At 28.3% G+C, this 20,632-nt stretch overlaps 1 protein-coding gene across 2 annotated transcripts in view; it reads right to left on the bottom strand.

Moving 5' to 3' along the window:
- Positions 1–20,632, bottom strand: part of LOC107454583 (uncharacterized) — a 38,361-nt gene that overhangs the window by 11,684 nt on the left and 6,045 nt on the right. For both annotated transcript variants that reach the window (XM_087150057.1, XM_087150058.1), the window contains exons 5-20: positions 18,893–19,033; positions 18,065–18,186; positions 17,077–17,200; positions 16,822–16,904; positions 15,977–16,082; positions 14,657–14,935; positions 9,417–9,717; positions 8,372–8,538; positions 7,354–7,578; positions 6,532–6,678; positions 6,317–6,456; positions 4,675–4,818; positions 3,896–4,133; positions 1,809–2,060; positions 1,491–1,601; positions 1,084–1,161 (exon numbers count right to left, since the gene is read on the bottom strand). In XM_087150057.1, coding sequence (XP_087006183.1) covers positions 1,084–1,161; positions 1,491–1,601; positions 1,809–2,060; positions 3,896–4,133; positions 4,675–4,818; positions 6,317–6,456; positions 6,532–6,678; positions 7,354–7,578; positions 8,372–8,538; positions 9,417–9,717; positions 14,657–14,935; positions 15,977–16,082; positions 16,822–16,904; positions 17,077–17,200; positions 18,065–18,186; positions 18,893–19,033 — 2,658 coding nt within the window. The remainder of the gene's footprint in view (positions 1–1,083; positions 1,162–1,490; positions 1,602–1,808; positions 2,061–3,895; positions 4,134–4,674; positions 4,819–6,316; positions 6,457–6,531; positions 6,679–7,353; positions 7,579–8,371; positions 8,539–9,416; positions 9,718–14,656; positions 14,936–15,976; positions 16,083–16,821; positions 16,905–17,076; positions 17,201–18,064; positions 18,187–18,892; positions 19,034–20,632) is intronic.

Below are 20,632 nucleotides of genomic sequence, written 5' to 3'. Positions count from 1 at the left end.
TTTATCTACATTTTAAGTCGTTTGGACATGGTTTTTCAAAATCTAATTCTTCTAATATGATGGTATGACTACACACGATTTTGAATCCTCACTTTTAACACACTCGGTTCGTGAAAATTGTATCATAAACTCATGTTGTTCTCTGGTCAATTTTTTGGTAGCTAATTATCCCTGTTTTGACTATTTCCATATGGTTTATATAGTTGCCATTTAGTAGTCATTAAATAGTTGTCATTTTTCTGAAAATAAGACGCTTTTTTAGCTGTTTTGATTTTAAAAATAATAATAATAATAATATTAGTCACAGATTTTAGAAGCAAATAGTTGTATTTCAGGTTCTAGTGGAGGCCCTGTTCAGCTATTAACATCCTAAAATTAAATTAGTTACAGCCGAAAGATTAAAATTTAAATTTTATTCAACACAATTGAAATGAATACACCGAAGAGCCCTTACATTATGACCATCCTCCATCTATAACAATGGGCTCTCCCAGGTTTTCATGGTTTCTTGCCCAGGAACAATGTTTTCATGGGGCACATTAGGACCCATAATCCTCATCGAACAATCCCTGACGTCTGTAAGCTACTTGAACATAGTTGCAGACCAGGTTCACCCATTCATCTGTGGGGGATTGTGTTTACCAACAGTATGATGCACCGTGTCATAAGGGTCGAATTGTCGAGGAACATTACAGTGACTTTCAAGTCATGTTTTGGCCCCCAAATTCACCTGACCTTAATCCAATAGAGCATTTGTGGTCCTACTTAGAAAACGAAATTCGTGCTGCCACGCTACCCCCTCGCAATGTGATGGAATTGCAGGACCAGTTGGTGAGCGCTTGGTACCAGATACCTCAGACTACCTATCAGCACCTTGTGGAATCAATGCTACAGCGGGTGCTAGCAGTTTTGAGGGCTAAAGGTGGTCCTACATGTTATTAGCAGGGTGGTCATAATGTAATGGCTCTTTGGTGTATATGGTTTAGTAAAGAATATATTAAGGTACAGCTTAAAGATTTAAAATCCAGAAAATGTGATGCTAATAGTAGATAAGTCGTAGTTTAAACAAAAGTTATATAATACCTGAGACAGCTTTTCCAAAATCACAGATAGAGACAAAAGAAATACCACATCGGTTTCACTCTTAGTAGATTTTTTATTCTATAAAAAAAAAAACTTCAATTAATTTTAAACAGAGATTTCCTTTTAGAACATTACTACTTGTTTTCAATAGTACTGAGATAATAATCAAATAAATAAAAGTTTTATAAAAATATTCTTTATATTATTATTTTTCATTTCTGTTATAAAGGTGTTTCTAATAAATTCAAATATGGGAAAGCTTTTTGAAATTATGATAATGTTATCATTGTAATTTTATTTTTCTTAAATGTTAATTTAAAACAAGATATTTTTTTTATCAATAAGATAACTTAAACACATATTTAAAAAAAAAAATGAAAGAAATAATCAAGAAAAACTTTAAGTACCTTTGTAAGATAGAATTCTAAATCCGAAAAAGTGCTATGATTCCTGGAAATTTCTTTAACAACACTTTCTAAAAGATAGATCATCCATGGTTTTATTTCTTGACACTTATCCTAAAAAATAGTATAAATAGGCATACTTCAAAAATATTGAAAGAAAAAAAAAAGCATCAAACCATTATAATGTCAATTTTATATTGAAAGTATCAAGGCTAATATTTCAGAAAATTTTCAAAATCTATGACACATGTAATACATTTCTGAAATTTTGTAATTATTTCAAAAATTGATGAAATTGAAAACAATCAAAAAGTTATTTACCTGTTCCACAAGTTTAGTGGTTGTAAGGACGATTTTTTGAAGAAAAGGTCCACTTGTCACAAAATCAAACAGCCATATACTTCTAACACCATCAAAAATTTTGACCATTTGAGTTGCTATTTGTTCAGCAAGTTTAGAAACATTGTTTTTATGACCTAAGTCAGGAGTGAGAAAAAATAAAACAGAGAGTCCAACAAGACATTGCATTTGATTTCCTGGCAGTAGATATTCAAGAGGTAAACACTCAATTAGCTATAAAAAGAAGAAAAAAATTGTGAGCAAAATCATAAAAATCAATAATAAACAATTACAAAAGTAATAAAACTTAAAAAGTTCATTTTTAGTAATAAAACAATTAAATCTTCTAGCATAAATAACAATTGATTTGAAAAAATTTATTATTTGTATTGAGAATTGAAAATTGTATTGTCTACTCAGGGGTCTGTCCAGACTAAATTTACTACTGTTTAGCGGTACAAATTATGTCTAAATTTTTACAAAATAGGTGTCACTCAAAAGAGCCTAGACAGACCCCTGCTACTGGATAGGGGACTAGAGTATTCTCACTAAGTTTCAAAATTATTAAAATAGTTTGTGTGCAGATGGCATTGAGGAAGGGAAGTGTCGTTTCCCTATAGAAAAAAAAGGAGTTAAAAAGAGAAGGACTCACTCGCTGTGGCGTATTTTTAATGCATGTTTAGAGGAGGTTTATCTCCTTGTGATGTTATATATATACATAAAGAAAATTTATCTCTAAATATTTAAAGTACAAAAAATCAAAAATGAAAATTTTTTAAAACTGCATCCACTAATCCAGTAATGTACAATTTCGGACGGGGTATTGTCCCCCAAATCCTCCCCAAAACTATGACACTGCTCACTCGTGTGAAAGAACATTATGGACATGATGCTGAAAGATTACAGATGAAGGTGAAAGGAGTAACCAGAAGTAGAAAGCTGGATTTTGTTTTTAATTTTAACATGTATAATTGTAAATATATATATATATATAAAGTTCTGTCATCCTTCTGAGTATACCAAAAACGAACCAAGAAATTAAAAAGCTTTTCACAATAGCGTAGTTGGCAGGATGACAGGACTTATATCATATATATATTTATTTCAGGTTCTGGATTGATATTATATATATATTTACAATTATACAAGTTTAAAATAATATCAAAATCCAACATTTCACCTCGGGAGAGTCGCTATCCCCTTCGCATTCACCTATACCCTCCCAGCTTAATGACCAGAATATTGTTTCTCTCTCTCTCGAGTCCTTCTCTTTTTGACTCCTTTCCTCTCTCACGAAAGGAAAACTACACTTCCTGCATCACTCAGCCACTGACCTTCAGGTCAGGAGTCATTTAGATGAGTGGGAGTGGAATCAGAGTCCTGACAAGTATTATCCCAAAAAATAAATAAATGACGAGAATTTTTACTCATCTATTAATTCTTGAGAAGAGAAATTTAAAATAGAGAAATAAACTTCAAAACTGAGCTGATATTTGTAAATTACTGCAATTTCATAACATGCTCTAAAATTATTAATTCAAAAAATATTATTACTGATTTAAAATATTAGTGATTCAAAAAATATAATTACCCTAAACAAATATTATTCCACAATACTTAAATTTTTTTTTAATATTATTGACAGCTTAACCAGACAAGGCTTCGAATGAAACAAAATTTTAACAAAGTATATAGAATTCCTTTTTTTCCCTTCATATAACGTGATTGCATCTTACATGATGATTGACAGTAAGCTACCAATACTGACAACTAAAAAATAAGAGGTGTTTGAGGTAGAATTTAAAAATGGCAGAGTTTTGCTTTTTCATTCAAATATTTATTTAAAATCCCTGATCCGCTCAGTTTCTTGACATATTTTTATACAAAGATTTAAAAAATATATGTTAGAGGAAAGCATTCGGAAATACCTTGTATCTGAAAAGTCCTAAATGCTACCACTGTGTTAAATAAAAAATCAATTCTTAAAATTTAAAAAAAAACATTAACATGAAAAATAAATTATTTCACTATTATATATCTTTAATAAAGCAAGGGTGAAAGTGTAATACCTTGATTTTATTGAAAAGTTGTGGCTTCATCTTAAGGTTGCATAAGGAATCGTTCAACAATACTTGATTCAGAAGTTCACACGATTCTTTAATGCCAGTCCATAAAGGGTTGTACGTTTCTCCCTTTTGGCATTTTGGTGTTGTTTGTGCATATTTCATCCATTTGCCTCGAAAACTGTTCAACTTCAGTAGTACATCGTTCAATGTTACATCTTCAGATAATAATTCCTCACTTACCCTATTTAAAAAAAAAGTATTCAATTTCATTAATGAACTTTTTTTATGTTCAATGATGAGTGGCTAACAAATTATTATTAAAGAAAAATAAACATATTTCATAAATACGAAATCGGCCACCTCTAAATGTACGACAAGACATAAAAAGTCATTAAATTTTAAAGCTCACTTTTTTTTCATGCCTTGGTCTAAAATGTTAGTAACTAAGATAGATAACTACAGATGTCATAGTTGTAAAAAAAAAATTTTTAATGTTTTCATTTACCAAAATCAAACAAATTCTCATAGGTACATACTTTTTATTTTATTTTAGTTTTTTAAAATTATTTATCTGCTTTAAAAAAATTAAAATGTAAAAACTCCAAGGTTTTTAAATCTTCTTTAAGTCTAATACCCTGTTTGCACTGTCCAGTTGATTGTACACGGCAACATCAGGCTTAAATCTCTTTTCTTGGCCACTAATGAAAGTTCCTCAAAAGAATAACAAGCTAGCCAATATAAACAATGTATAATAATGCATAAAAGGTCACTGCCATTCTTACCTTTTCCTAGACAAAATCAAATCTTCACTCTTCCACATTGACATAACAAAGGCAGACTGAAAAGACTTTGATTCCAAAAAGAACCCACTTTTTACGTGCGACAGTGCAATTTGGCTTAAACTAAATTTATCATCAATTTCTTGGCTGAAATTGAAAAAAAAAATCAAATCAATAAATAAATCTGAACTAAGAAGACACACACTAATAAAAAATAATAAACAAATAAAGACAATAATATTCAAGTGCAGATAATGCAAAATATAATAACCCTAGTTGTCCAAGCAAAAAAGGGACATAGTAACGCGAGGTTGTTTTATTATGAGTGTACAAATATAACGTAAACATTAACTCGCTACTAATAAATGATGGTAACAAGCTAAAGTTTTTAAAGATTGCTGGTCAGGAAACGGACCTGGTCTGTTGCTAAGGACAGGATCAGACGAAAAGGTATAGTGAAAGTCTTATGGATCAGAAAGCATGAAGAAATAAATGAAGAACTAAACTTGGCAAAACCATGTTAGTTAAGAGACTGATAAAATAATTTATAATAACTTAAAGTGTTAAACACAAGATATTTTGCGCAAATGATTTAGTTAAGTTCAGTTGGTTAATAAGTTCATAATTTGCAAAAATGCTTAACACTTGTTTTGAAAAAATATTTAACGCAATGGGAGGGGGAAAAAATCATAGCTTAGTTTTTTTTATAACCATTGTTGAACAGCCGACCCAATTCTTTTTGGTTTAAGACTACTAATGTTCGATTCCGCAGCTTTGCAATTTTGAACTCAATCCAGAAGACAAAAGAACTCCTGGATCAAGTATTGGGAGAAATTTTGCCTTTACGGAGGACTTTTCGATGAAGCTAACCCGCATCTGCGTTGCATGGAGACGAAGATCACAAGAACCTCCCATAGTTAGCCTGATGGCAAGGGGACTCTAACCTATGATCCGTCTACCAAGGCGGATATTTCACGTCAGCACTGTGGTCGGTGCAAGCCGGATGCGGAATTCGTATCGACCAGCCACAGTCGGGATCGAACCCCGGTTCACCTCATTGGAAGGCGAACACTCTATCTCCTGAACCATTGCAGAAATATCATTACCCATAGAATAGTAAACAAAACTTTAAGTATAGGTAGTGCTTTAATAGCTAATGTAATAAAATAAGTGATCATTATAGAGTCCTTATTTTATGATCTAAAATAATTACAAATGATACCATTAAAACAAAGAATATTCCTCCTAATTAAAAAAAAAAAAGGATTTCAATATGATACATTATTTTATGCCAAGATAATGCTTAGCAATAATGTTTAGATGCTTTAATAATCTAAAAATGTTTAAACATATCTATGAAGGCTTTTCGTCACTGAAGTCCCCATCAAAAGCAATACCTAAATAATCATTTATATGACTGAAATAGAAAATAATGCTTTTGAATTTTCAATGCAAAAAATATATCATAAAATACAAATCAATAAAAAAAAATAATAATCAATAGAAAAAATTCTCTTTTCTTTAATATCATTGATCTTTAGAGTCGTTGAAATGTGCGGGCTTAAAACTGTGCCACCCTTCCAACTACTCTGACCTTACTTGCGTAAATAAGAAGCGCGATAACTTTTAATTAAGACCAAATTACCCGTTTAAAATGACACTGTGGAAAGAATGGCAAAGTGAGAGAAGTTGTTTATGATTCAGCATATTGATGACAAGGGGAATGAGCTTTAGAAGTAATCTCCACACAGCTGTACCATAATTACTTGTATCAAGGGTACACATCTGCAAGAAATAAATGATGTGTTATAATTAAATACAATAATAAATAAGAAGGGTACTATGATAAATAATAATTACATCTAAGTCCCATGATGCACTTGCAGATGTGTTTTCTTGAGCATGTTGTATGAGAGTCAAGACAACCAACTGTAGATGAGACTTTTCATCCTCAGAAGCATCCTTCTTGCAAAGAAGACATTTTGCTTTTTGAATCATAAGTTGGAACTAAAAATAGATTACTTAAATTTAAAACTAGTACAAGTGCACTAATTTTTAACAAATAATGTTTATCTATTAAAAATAACTAATATATAGCAAGCTTTTGTTCAATAAATGATATTACAGGAAGAAAAATAAAAATACTCAGGAATTTTTTTTTCTTTTTTTTTTAAAGATTTATTTGTAGCTAACAGCATAAATTTAATTATGAATTTTTCATGTATGAGTTATTTTTAAACAGAAAACAACACTTATGCATAAATAATACTTAAAGTTGAAAAAAATTTTTCTTTTTAAATTATTGCTAAAAAATTTTTTTTTGAAAAATATTGAACTTCTAGATACTTCAAACATAAATTTATTCCTTTTTTAGCCACCTAGGCTTTATAAATCTCAGATGAAATTTTTAATTTTCCAAACAGTTACATTTTCAATGATTTTCTGAAAAATATTTATAAAAGAAAATCAGATAAAAAGAAACTAAAAAGAGTTTTTTGTTATGCAATTAAAAAAATGAAGTTTCAACCAAATAATGTTAATTTTAAAAACAGCAATTAAAAAAAAAAATTTTTTTATGCACTGATTTAAATTATCTTAAATAGAATATAATAACATTTAACATAAAAAATAAATTTTCACAATTATTATACAAAATTAAAAAGTTTTAAAAAAAAAACTTACAACTAGTAAACTTAGAATTTTATCATCACTTTCCCAAAATGATTGTAAATAATCAGCATGACCTTCCTCAAAGAAATTATGTACAAGGGAACAATCAAGTGCATTGTTTGAACTTTTCATTGTAAATAAATCTTCTGAAGGTTCATCAGCACAGCAATAACTGGCAATTTTAATTTCTCCAAGAGCATAACATAACAATAAGAAAGATCTTTGAAGCTGCTGCACCTAAAAAAAAAATAAAAGAACAAAAATCTCAACAATATTTTTTTCGTTTTTCAGTTTATAGTTACTCTGTAACAGGACTGTTTACACACTGCCATGACAACAATATTCAGAATGTCATCTAGTGACATTATATTCATTCTATTTCCAGTCTCAGAGAGAGAGGTTGACCCTCTTGCTGATAAATGTTATTTCTTCTATTCCATTTTTAATTGTTTGCTCTTTCCACTGTTTAATATTTTGCATTTACTTGTAAGTGCTCCATAATTTTATATGCAATCAACAAACTAACAAAGAGCTCGTTGGAATCTTAGTTTGCGCATAAACTGTTACAATTCAGTATTAATTAGAAGTAATCTATACATTTTAGTAGAGTATTCAAACTTAAAATGTTGCTCAGAACTAAATTTAGACATTTTATTCTTACATTCTCTTTTTTTCTTGCAACACAAATAAATTTTCCTTATGTATTGCAGCCTGCATTTTTTTATTTATCCATATGTGCCTATCAACTCACAAGTTAAAACGTCAATAGAAATTTGAAAAGATAGTAAAAATAACTTAATTTGCATAAGATATTAGACATTTGCTTGAAAAAAGTTAAATTATAACTTCTTAAATATTTCTAAAAAAGCTGGTGATGGGCAGCAGGTGATGGGTCTTTTCAAACTTAATGTAAAAGTAAACATTAAATAAAATAACAAATAATTAAAAAATAAATTCACCAATTATAAAACTAAGTGAAGACAATGCAAATACATCTACACAAGATTAGAATATATAGAAAAATTTATACCTCTTTCTTTTCTTTATAAAGGACAGATACATTCTTCTTTAATTCTTCAGTTATATATAGCACTAGATCTTTGAACTTTGGATACACACTATCTGGAACTTCTTCATCAAATAATTTGGTGTGTACAAGAAACGAAGAAAATATTTGAGAAAAAAAGAATAATGCACCTAAATTGGAAAAAAAAAACAATAATGAAAGTTATAATTCATAATAACTAAGTAACAATCAATAAATAGTAAGAACTAAACTACAATGAGTTGAAAATAGTTTAATATTTCTCTAAATAAATTTAAAAGACTAAATATAAAAATTTTACCTAAAATAAATTGCCAATTTTTTATAGCATAATAAATTTTATTTTACTAATGATGCTAAATTAAAAATAAAACTTTAACCAATTAATCAAAATCAGCTAGTCAAATTTTTTCCCTAAGTATTTTTTTAATATAGTTCAGAAGGGGAAAAAAACTTTGCAACCATTTACAATAAATATAAGTTCTTTACTATAAAAAGATGTAGTGATCAATAACATATATTTGATATTCAAATATAAGACCAAACAGAAAAATATCCTATAAAGATATTTCAGACTAAAAAATATCTTGTAAAGTCTAAACCTATTTTACGCAATCTGATTTTTAGTGCAATTTTTACATAAATATAGATATGCATTTAATTAAAGGGATGAACAGTAAAATTTAATCAGCTAAGACAATTAAGTTAGAATTTTTTTTCTTTAATTTTGGCAGAACGAAAAAATAGAAAAAAAAAGATCTTTTTGCTCTACATAACTATGTATAAAAAATTATAACATGAAGCAAAATAATTAAGCATATTTGGACTGAAGTTATATGTTTGAAAATATAATAATCAAAAGTTAAATATATAAATTATATTTAAAATCTCTGAAAATTAGCAGGGTTGTAACTATTTTCACCTAATCAATGATGTTAGGCGCCAAATTCTACAGAACTATTTAATATTATTCATCATTTTTAAATGAAATGATTAGCAGAAAAAGAGGACCAGATAAAAAAAAATTTACCTTTTCCAGAAGCAAAAAATTGATTCAAATTTGCAAAGGTAGTGTAAATTTCAGCAAATATCTTTCCCAAATCAAGAATTTGTCCAAATGAAAGGTCTTGAAATTGCTGTGCTAAAGTTTGGAGTATCTCTGGATATATCTGACCTCTTGTTATGAGTTCACCAAAAGTGTCGTTTTTAATGCATTCAGTTAAATTTAAAAGAAGTTTCACATAAAATTTGGGAAGCTGATTTAGTCTTGAGTATAGTGTAACAATTTGAATAAAATATCTACAAAACTCTTGTTTGATTTCATTATTTGCCTAAAACAGAAAGAAAAAAAAATTATATAACTTTCAATAAAATGACAAAAAGATTAAATGACACAGATTAATTACACTGTATACATCCAAATATTCTTTATACAGGGTTCATACAGAGATCAGAAGAAGAAATCCAAGGAGTATCCAAGGAGTCCAAAATTTTAAGGATTTATCAAAAATTTAAAAACTTTGTGTAAAAGATTGTTTTTCTTAAAAAAATTAAAAAGCAGTTATTATAAGGAACTTGCAAAAATGTATATTTTGAATTTAATTTCTATCCCTTTTGAAATAAATTTTGACTTTGTCAAACTTCGTCAAGAAAAATAAATTAGTTATCACTTTGACACATAATTACACTTTCCAATTTCAAATATTTTAATAAATCTTGTTAAAGTACAAATGTTAAGGATTGACATAAAAACCTACCAATCTTTTATTTTTAAATTTGAATACATAAGAAAATCTAAGGCATTTTATAACAAGAAAAAAAAAATCACAGCAAATTATTAATTAAGTTTGCTTGTAACATGTAAAATTATTTGCTGCTATTTTTCTTCTTTTAACTCTTGCAATTCAACTTTTATTATTTTAAAAGTTTTCTTAAACTGCTAGATTTTGACAGCTAAGTCATATCCAGTGGTGCAAGTGGCTAAACATGGCTTTGGAGCAACAAAAAGGCAATTTTGGAGCAGTGAAACGGAGATTTGGAGCATATGTAATAAAAAGAATTAAAACAAGAATTTAATAACAAGAATTTTCAATTTTGTTCACTAATAACGTGTCTTATTTTTTTAAACTTTTATGAAGGTCCCTGCATTAAAAAATTAAGTTTCTATTTGGTATCTTCCAATGCTGTTAAATATTCTGCTATCCTCGACTTTTCCTCAGATACGAGGATCTGTTCGCTTTCTATAATCGACATGTCTTTATTATTTAACCCATCTTTAATATTTTTTTCAGCTGTGGCTAAGAGATCCTGAGAAGCCTTCAATTTTTTTTTGCAAATCAATTTCAGCAGCTTTCAATCTGCTTTCCTCAGATTCAGTGTTTTCACATTCTTTTTTCTCAACCTGTAATCCAGCAGAATAATTCTTAAATGCTGCACGAGCCACTTTAATCATATCTTCGTCAACTTTAAAGTTATTTAAACTCCCTATTTTGTTGATATGTGACACAACTTGTCTCAAACCATTAATACTATGTTAATTTAAACTTGCCGTATAGTCAAGTAGCTTTTTGTTCACACTAAGTATCAATATTTTATTTCCTTTTTAGACCACAGGTTGCTAAAATGTTTATCTTTTTGGCTGACTATAATTTTTAATAATGATTATTGTAGTACTTGTAATAAATGTAATATATATAAAAATTCTAAACTTTAAAATTTGCATTTAATAGAGATAAATATTGTTAGGATTGTTTTTGAAATTAATAAATACATGCAATACAACTTTTCAAATGGCAACATAATAATTACTGAATGCTAAATGCGGACTGCCTGAATTGCTAAAAAATATTTGATAAAAATATTTTATTTTTGATAAGGTGAATTTTTTAGGGTCTGACTTTTAGTTCATAATATCAAGGTTTGACAGGTTTCATACGTTAAAAAAGTATTTATCTTTTTGGTAGACTAAAATTTTTAATAAAGATTATTGAAATATGTGTAACAAATGCAATTATAAAAATTACCAAACCAAGAAATTTACCTTTCATACAAATAAATATTGTTTGAAATAATTGTTTTTCAAATAAATAGAATAATTCAACTTCTACAATGTCAATATAATAATAACTTTGACTGAATTGCTAAAAAACATTTGATTTTTGATTTGGGAAATTTTTAGGGTCTGAATTTAGTTCATAGTATCAATGCTTGACAAGTTCCATAGACTACAAAAGTATTTATCCAATTAGTTAAATCCAATTACAATTATTATCCAATTACTAAAATTTTTAATAATGATGATTGCAATACAAGTAACAAATACAATTCTAAAAAATTAACAAACTTTAGAATCAGTATTTACAATACAATTGAAAATTTTTTTGAAATAAATATACGTAATATAATTACTACTTTGCCCCAGTTATTAAGAAACATTTAATTTGATTTATTAAAATATAAAACTTGTTCATAATACGAAGGTTTGACAGGTTTTAAAAGTATCCCAAAAGTATTTTTGGCCAACTAAACTTTTAATAATGATGATTGAAATGTATGTAACAACTGCAATTATAAAAAATTACCATTCTGAAAAATTTGTATTTAGCACAAATGAATATTGTTTGAAGTAACTGCTTTTGAAATAAATGCATGTTATACAACTTTTAAAATGTCAATACGATTACGGCATTTAACTGAATTTTCGTAAAGTAATCGTTTTTTGAAAAACTAAATTTTTAATATTCTGACATTTTTAGTGTCTCTCTTCCAATTCATAATATTGGGGTTTGACAGTAGACGTTTTGTAAAACTTTTAAGTATAATAGCACACTTCGGATGACGAGCGGTGGCTGAGTGGTAGCGCTTCCATGCCACAGGTCCTGGGTTCGATCTTCGGGCCAGGCAAGGTTAACTCAGCTTTTCATCCCTTCAGTGGGTCGATAAATGAGTACCAAGCATGCTTGGGAACTAAACACTGGGGGTTCCGCGTTTGGCAGACCCCCTAACCGGAACATCTGCTCCCGCACCACAGAGCCCAAGGTCAAGAAAACTGAGACGGGCACAGTAGGCCTTGGTCCTCTATGGGCTGTCGCGCCACTGAGTTTTAGTTTCTTTAGCATACTTCCGATAATTGTTTATAGATGTACAAGAATTTAATAATCATAATTGAAAAACATCAGAACTGAAAATATTGAATATAAATTGTAACAAAATACATTAAAAAAATATCCTTTAATCGAAGGGATTGTTAGGAAATATTAACAAACCACAAGATAGTAGATCTTTTCTTTCTTAACATGAAACCATTTACAAATGAATGCTACCATACAAAAAATAATAAAAAATTTCACAATATTCTCTCTAATATTATTGGAACAAACTTTTAGGGGAGGCATGCACAGCAACCAATGGTTGGAAACGTCGCAGAAAAATAGTATGACAGATACAAGAAACAAAGACTGAGTTCACCTGAAATATTTATTGGCCAAAGATATTACGTGGGCCATTGCAGATTATACGTTAAAATGTCACAAAAGATGGTCAAAGTTTCCACTATTGCTAGCGCTGCATGTGTTACTCTATTGAGTCATGAATTGACAGACTCACTTAAAGACACCTGGATTTGTTGGATATCCGCAGTAGCACAGACAATTTTTTGAAACCAGATTCATTTTGGAATCCATAGATGTTGCCTACACAGCACTTTTCAGTGCATCCTTACAATAGAAATCCATGTTGCTTAAATCAGGAGAGCGTGATGGCCAGTTAACCAATCCACCTTCTGAACGACGACACTTAGAGGCGACAATGACACTTAGTTTCTGATTAAGAGGTTTCGATGCAACTCTGAATCTTTGTGATGTCCTCTAACTTCCCTTAAAATTTGTCATCATCCAGGGATACCCTATATATGTACTGCCTTTTGTGAGGATTTAGTCCACAAAAAGGCAGTACCATATATAGAACTAATAAGATTTTTTTAATAAAATTTTTTTGACAAATATTTCTGAACAAATATAAATTTTCTTCAGAAAATATGAAGCCCATATCTTAATATGATCTACTACTTAAATTTTAACAAAATTTAAGAATTTAAATTTTTTTATTGTTAATATTGCACAATGTAGGTATCAATGCATAGCGTAATGTATATATCAAGAAACTACTTTAAAAAATAAGGAAATTATTTTACTAAACATAAGGAAATTATTTTACTTATTAAGGATATTTTTTATAGGGACGATAAAACAATAAAAAAGAGGTTTATAAATGCTTTACAATATGACATTTAATTTTAAAACAATTTGATTATACTCAGAAATAAAAAGTTTGACTACTAAATACAACCAACCTGCACTAATTTTAAAATTAATGACACTAAAGATCTTATTACGAGGCGCATCCTGAAAGTAAGTACACTTTCAAGATCATATTTATTGGCAACGAGTACTGCAATGTTTCAGCTATTTTACAACATAGCCACCACCAGAATTGAGACACTTGTTGCATCGTGGAATCAACTTCTGTATCCATCTGTTGTAGAACTCTGCCCCCTGTGAATGGAACCAGCGTGTGACAGACGTTCTCAGCTCTTCGTCGTTGCCAAAACGCTCATCGGAGGACAAGAATTTCTTGAGGTGCAAGAAAACATGAAAATCACTGAGAGCAACATTTGGGCTGTAGGGTGGATGATCAAACAACTCCCAGCCAAATTTTGTCAAAACAGCAGCAGTGCGTCATGCCGTATGCGGACAATCATTCTTTATCATGGAGGAGCGCAACACCTGCAGTAAACATTCCACGACTCTTGTTTTGAATGGAACGTCACAATTTCGGCAGTGTTTCAGAGTAACAGCAGACGTCTGTCACACACTGGTTCCATTCACAGGGGGCAGAGTTCTACAACAGAGGGTTACAAAAGTTGATCCCACAATACGACAAGTGTCTCAATTCTGGTGGTGGCTATGTTGGAAAATAGCTTAAACATTGCTGTACTTGTTGCCAATAAATATGATCCTGCAAGTGTGAGTTCTTTTTTTTTTAAAAAATTCAGAAAACTTACTTTCTGGATGAGCTTCGTAATTCATTTCTAAATGAAATTGCATACTAAATTTTGAATAATTAATCCTCATACTCAATGCTCTTGATTTTATAATACACAATAATCATTATTATTAGTCAAAGTAAAACAGAAATATTTTTGATTTCATTAAAACTAGAGATATTAGTCACATGACAAAAAATAACAATAATAATAATAGAACAACTTACTATATCTATGTCAAGGAGACATAATTTAACAAAATCAGTCAGATTTTTCTCCACTAAAGAAACAGACAATTTAGTAAGGCTTCGGAAGCATTTTAGCCAATATAACAAATTTTCCGTGGGTTTCATATCCAACAGGCCAGCCAATATACCTTCAAGCCAATCAGATGGCTTCAAGTAGCCTTCTGGAACTACTGAAAGCAAGAAGTATTCTGGATGTTGTTCACAGGCTTCGAGAAGGCTACTTAAGGGTAAAAACATGGAACTATCAGAACGATTAACCTAAAAAACAGATAATAATTAATTTATAAGTTTTTATCCAGATTAAACTATTCATACTTAAAAATGGAAAAAAATAGAGTAATGCAACTTTTTTTTTCTTTGCAAATGTATTAATTTAAATTTGCATAACAATTTTGTCAAGAAAATAGCTACATTTAAGAATAACTATTATAAAAATGATCAACCAGAAAAATAAAATGTTTTATTAGTTGTTATATTTTATCCTGATTATTGCCCTTTTTTCATCGAGAATTGTGATTAGTTGTATTATAAATAATACTTACAGGCAAAATTTTTAAAAAAATTATATATACTACAATTTATGAGCACTCATTATAAAAATGATTAAACTACAGAGGGCTAATTTCTTTTATTAAAGGTCTTTTGCAGTGAAAAATGAAAAGGCCACATTACAAATGGATTAAACAAAAATGTATTTCAACTAAAACAATTTCAAATTTAATATATAAAATAATAATTATAATAAATAGGCTAAATGTTGAATACCTGAAGCCCCCAAAATACCGTTGTTTTTTAGAAAAATCAACGAAAGAAAAACAGAAAATAGAAATGTACTTCTTGCTGCATTTTGCTTAGGAAACTAGATTTATTATCATCAATTCTTAAAATTTGCAAAGTTTACTAACAGATGGTGTTTCATGCTAAATTAGACAATAAAACAATACTTTTGAAAAAGCCTTTGTTTGAATAACAAAGTGACTCAGTCTGAGGACAAAATTAGCAGACACTAGTGCAAGCATTTTAGTTGTAACAATCTGTCATGTAGCAGAAAATATTGTTTAATAGTTTTACTAGTCAGCAACACCATCTGATATAGCTAATTTTCAAAGTTGGTAACAATAAATGACTTGTTTCCTATGCAAAATTTACTAAAAAAATATATCTCCTTCTATTTTTCCTTTATTGATTTTTTCAGATCATAGGCTTTCGGTATACTCATTAATATATACTTATATTATGCAATAATGCATTTTTAAAATGTAGCACATGTAAAGTATAATTGAATTTGTCAATAATTACTTTCAAAATATTATTGCAGCACGAATCAGTAGATATCATCAGAGGAATATCAAAGCCACAAGCAGCACAAAGAAGGGCTAAAATTGATAAAGGGTCCAGGTCTGATCTAAAAATGGAATATATGTAACAGTTTAAAGGTCATTTAGGCAGCTATAAAAGTAAAAATATTTAAATTACGCAACGATAAATAAATACAGTTAATTCGTGAGACCGCTGGTAAGAAAATCAAAACTATCAGATTACCAAGATAGTATCTTTATCCAATGTACTACAGTAAACAGTAAAAAAAGTCAATACAAGAAAGTTCACTAAAAGTAAAAAGATGAAAACAATTGCATTTCTGAGTTGTATGGAGAAGGAAATTATCATTAATAATGTTATTAAGTTAAAGCCTGAAATTTCAGTTATGGTTCAGTCTTTTTATTTTATTGTAATAACTTGTTATTAATTTCTCCAGCACCTTTGTGTTTACATCTTTTCTGTGTTTGGACACCAAAGAAGGGACTTCATTTGTAGTACTAAAATGAACATATGTCCCTTCATGCAACAACATTTGTGCTCTTTTCACAGCGTTTAAGCTTTATTCACGTATAGTTCAAAATTAAACTTAAAAATAATTTTACTGTTAAAAAGCAAAATTTTCTATCTTATTAATGCAAAATTTAAAATTTTCTTTCTTATTAATGCAAAATAATAACAATGTTTTTAAGGATACTCTTATAAAAACAAATTATATGCTTAATCAAGAAATAAAAGTTTAAAACATTAAACATGCCTTTAACTTGGAAAATGATATAAAAATACAATACACAGTAGATCAAATAAAACAACAATCGTTTACAAACCTATTCTGATTTAAGGTACAGGACATCATTTCTTTAATTAAAGCTGAAGCTACAACACATCCGGAAATATTTCCGTATATTTTCTGAAATTAATAGATTAAAATATATATGTCAGTATTTAATGAAACCATAATAAATTTAAAAACAAATAAAATATGAGGTAAATATTAACAAGAAAATATTGACATAAAAATAATACAAAAGAAAGGGCATAGAACATTTAAAATTGAAGATCAAACAAGAAATAATAAATACCTGTTTCTTAAATAGTTTTTGCAAATTATCAAAAAAAGCCAAGATATGGACATTTGGTTCTTTTGGGGCATCGTCAGAATCAGCTTCTGGTGTTAACAGACTTTTAAATGACCCAGTCTTTGAACTATTTAATAAAAATCATGTATTTGAGTAATATAATACTTAGAAACTAATACTTTGAATAATAAAATTCTTAGACTATAGACAATTCATTAAACATTTTTTAATAAAGTAATCATTGCATAACTTTTTAGTATTTTAGTTGATATTTTATAAAAAAATATATACACTTACATCATAACATTAATTTAAATAACTAAATAACATAAATTTTTAAAAATAGGCTTTGATGAAATTTCTATTTCCTTAAATTTTATTAAAGCATAAAATTTGTATTAATAACAACAGCGAATTAGTTATTTAAAACTATACCATTATTTACAAAACTCATAAATTACAGTTTTATGCAGAATTAAGATTTTGTATTTGTTATTTAAAGAAGCACATATTTGGTAACATTCAGGAAAAATCTAAATTTTTGCCATAAATATTTATGGGTATTGTGAATTGAATTTATTGTTTTTCTTTCCAACATAGATAATATGTGATATATCTGGTTGAACTATTTTGATATCATAATCCCTATGAGTTTATACCTAATTATTAAAATAACACCTTACACTTATCCAATTAAAAATTTTTTCTAAAAATAAAATTGAAAATTACAAAACTCTAGACACCTGAGTGAAATTTTAGAAAAGGTGCCTTAAAATTGATTCCCAATACCTTATATTAATTACAATAATAAAACCTAAATATTATATTTATATTACCTATAATACCGAAATATTACACCTAAATATTAATATTTCCCATTTAAAGTTAGCATTTGAAAAAAAAATTAAAAGTATATAGCCCATTAAATTTTCTATTAAAATAACATATTTGAATGAAAAAACAGAAAGAAAAAAAACTTTTTTGAGCTTACTTGAAAACTATTCCAGTCAGGTTTTTAACAATATCATAGCTAAGTGGACAATAATCAACATGACATGTGGCAAAATACACAAATGTAGATATGACTTTAATATTATCAATATATGCTGGCAACTGTCAAGAAATTACAACACAAGTTAGATATATTAGAGACAAAACACAAATAACAAATTTTTTAATAATTTTTAAAAGAAACAATGGGTATTAAGAGAAAACCTAAGGTACTATGGTGATAGCTATCATGATTTTCTACGTATCAAAATAATCAAGATGAATTGTCAAATTTTTGGACAATACAAAATTTTAAATGTAAAGAGATCCAACTATTTTTAAACCATTTTCTAATCAAAAGCTATATATTTGAATAAAATATTTACTAGAAAATACTATAAATTAATTCTAGTAATTTTATCGACGAAAGAACGGACCCTAGTCATAGATCTATTCTCCAGAATATTCTTTCCTGAAATATTCCCCATGGTATAACATTCCATTTTAGATAGTTGTAAAAAGTTCAAAGCAAAAGATATTGAAAAAAAAAAGGGCAAAGAAATAAAGGCAAAATAAATGAAAAAGAACATAAAAATATTAATACAGATATTTTAACGTGCCGATATGTGATACTGTGAAAAAAAACCTCTTACTTAAATCTAATGCTAATTAGGTGCAAATAAAACTTAAATTAAATAACAAGTGGTAAATATTTTTGAAGCAGGTTTTAAATTTCCATATATTTTAATATTCAAAATATAGATTTAAAAATTCACACATGTTATGAATATATTAAAATTAATATCTTAAAACCATAAATTTGACTTACCTTTGATTCATTTGAAGCATTGGGTAAACTGTTTAATGTCTCTAAAATTATATAGATGAGAGATTTTGACTCTTTTATAAACGTTGAATTTTCTTTGTAATATTCGCAACATGTGTCTAAGGTCACAAAAAGAAGAGAAAGCTAAAAGAAACAAACTTTAATTGTTTTATGTACCTTTAGATACTTTTTCAAACTATTAAAATTATTTATTTCATGTAGACGAAAAATTACAATTAAAGAGATATTTGTGGTTTTTTTTTTCCTTTTAAAATTAAGCAATTTGTAAATCAAATTGTTACACCAGAATTAAAGAACATTCAAGGATACATGGACAACATTAAGCAACCTGAGCAAAATATTTAAAAAGTGCTAACAAAAATCAGATTAAATACATGCTAATGAATTTTTTTTACCATCTATTAAGTAAATGACACTTGTAGAAAATACTTCTGCAAAAAAAATTTAGGTTTTGCACTGTAAATTTGAAAAAAAAGTTCCTAAAGTTTTTTAATATTGAAATTCAATCTCAGTTTACACCAAACAATTGAATTTGAAAATTGTTATAGATTTTTGATTAATTAAATAATAATGATAATTAATAGTTATTAATTAGTACTAAGTAGGTGATATTAATAGTTATTAATTAATATTGATATTATTTCATGCCAAATAATATTATTAAATATTTATTAAATTATTTATTAACTAATTGATTTTTAAAGTTGTTTTCAGATAAAATTGCATTTTCAAATACAATGTATGTGACATATTTTTAAAGTAATATATTGAGGTACAAAAAATTCTAACTAAACTACTATATTTTTGAGCTCAATAAACTATAGATTAATATAGATTAACCTAAATATAGATTAATATGGCAATTTTATTTAAGACCTAGCTCGGTTCTTTCTCTTGCTTCTGCTCAGGCATACTGAGCTTAGCATATATAAAATTGCATCAAGTGACTTTGATAAGTGTCTATATTTTTTTCAAAAATATTTTTCACTCTTTAATATTTTAAAATCCTAATCTTAAGATTTCCAACATAAACTAAAATAAAAAAAGAAATTATTTAGAAAATTTTAAAGACAAAACATTTCTTTAAACATATTTTTTGTTGCATGAGAGAGACCTTAAACTGTTCAAGGCCCTGAGCCAGCAGATGTTGACATCAATCTTCCAGTGGCTGCACTAAGAGAGGGACGGAGATGATTTAGAGTTGCGGTTTTATTCCTCTGTGCACATAATGATAAATACTGTTCGTTGACGCTTGTTGTAGCATTTGGCTGTCCTTGGCTGAAACTTCTGGGTGCCGAAATTGTAGTCCAAGACTGTGAAGCACAGAAGGAGTCCCATTTAGCCACCTGGCCACTTCTATCAGACTTAGTACTGCCTCAAGTCTTCCAATAGATCTCCATCAAAGCTCTTTAGACAAATGATGCCAAGAGGTTATTGTTACAAATTGGCTATCTCACATTTCTTATCTCCGAAACACAGTGAAATTTGCAAGCTTGCAATTAAACACACAATTTTATGCTCATAGCAGATGATGCTATTCTAGTGCAGTGCCAATATTTAGTGTATTTCAATTTTATTTAGCAACTCTTAATTGAAAACATGTTCAAATTTCATTGGGATAAGCTTATTTTTGGGGGAGTTATCACTATTTTTGTAATTTTTACTTAATTTATGATAACTAGCATAAATATTTAGCTAAGCTAAGATTATAAAACTTGAAAG

This window comes from Parasteatoda tepidariorum, chromosome 8, assembly GCF_982258835.1.
Source record: "Parasteatoda tepidariorum strain Cologne lab strain chromosome 8, Ptep-v5.0, whole genome shotgun sequence".
Taxonomy (NCBI): domain Eukaryota; kingdom Metazoa; phylum Arthropoda; class Arachnida; order Araneae; family Theridiidae; genus Parasteatoda; species Parasteatoda tepidariorum.
Note: the sequence above shows the minus strand (reverse complement) of the source record. Positions and strands in the feature narration are given on the sequence as shown.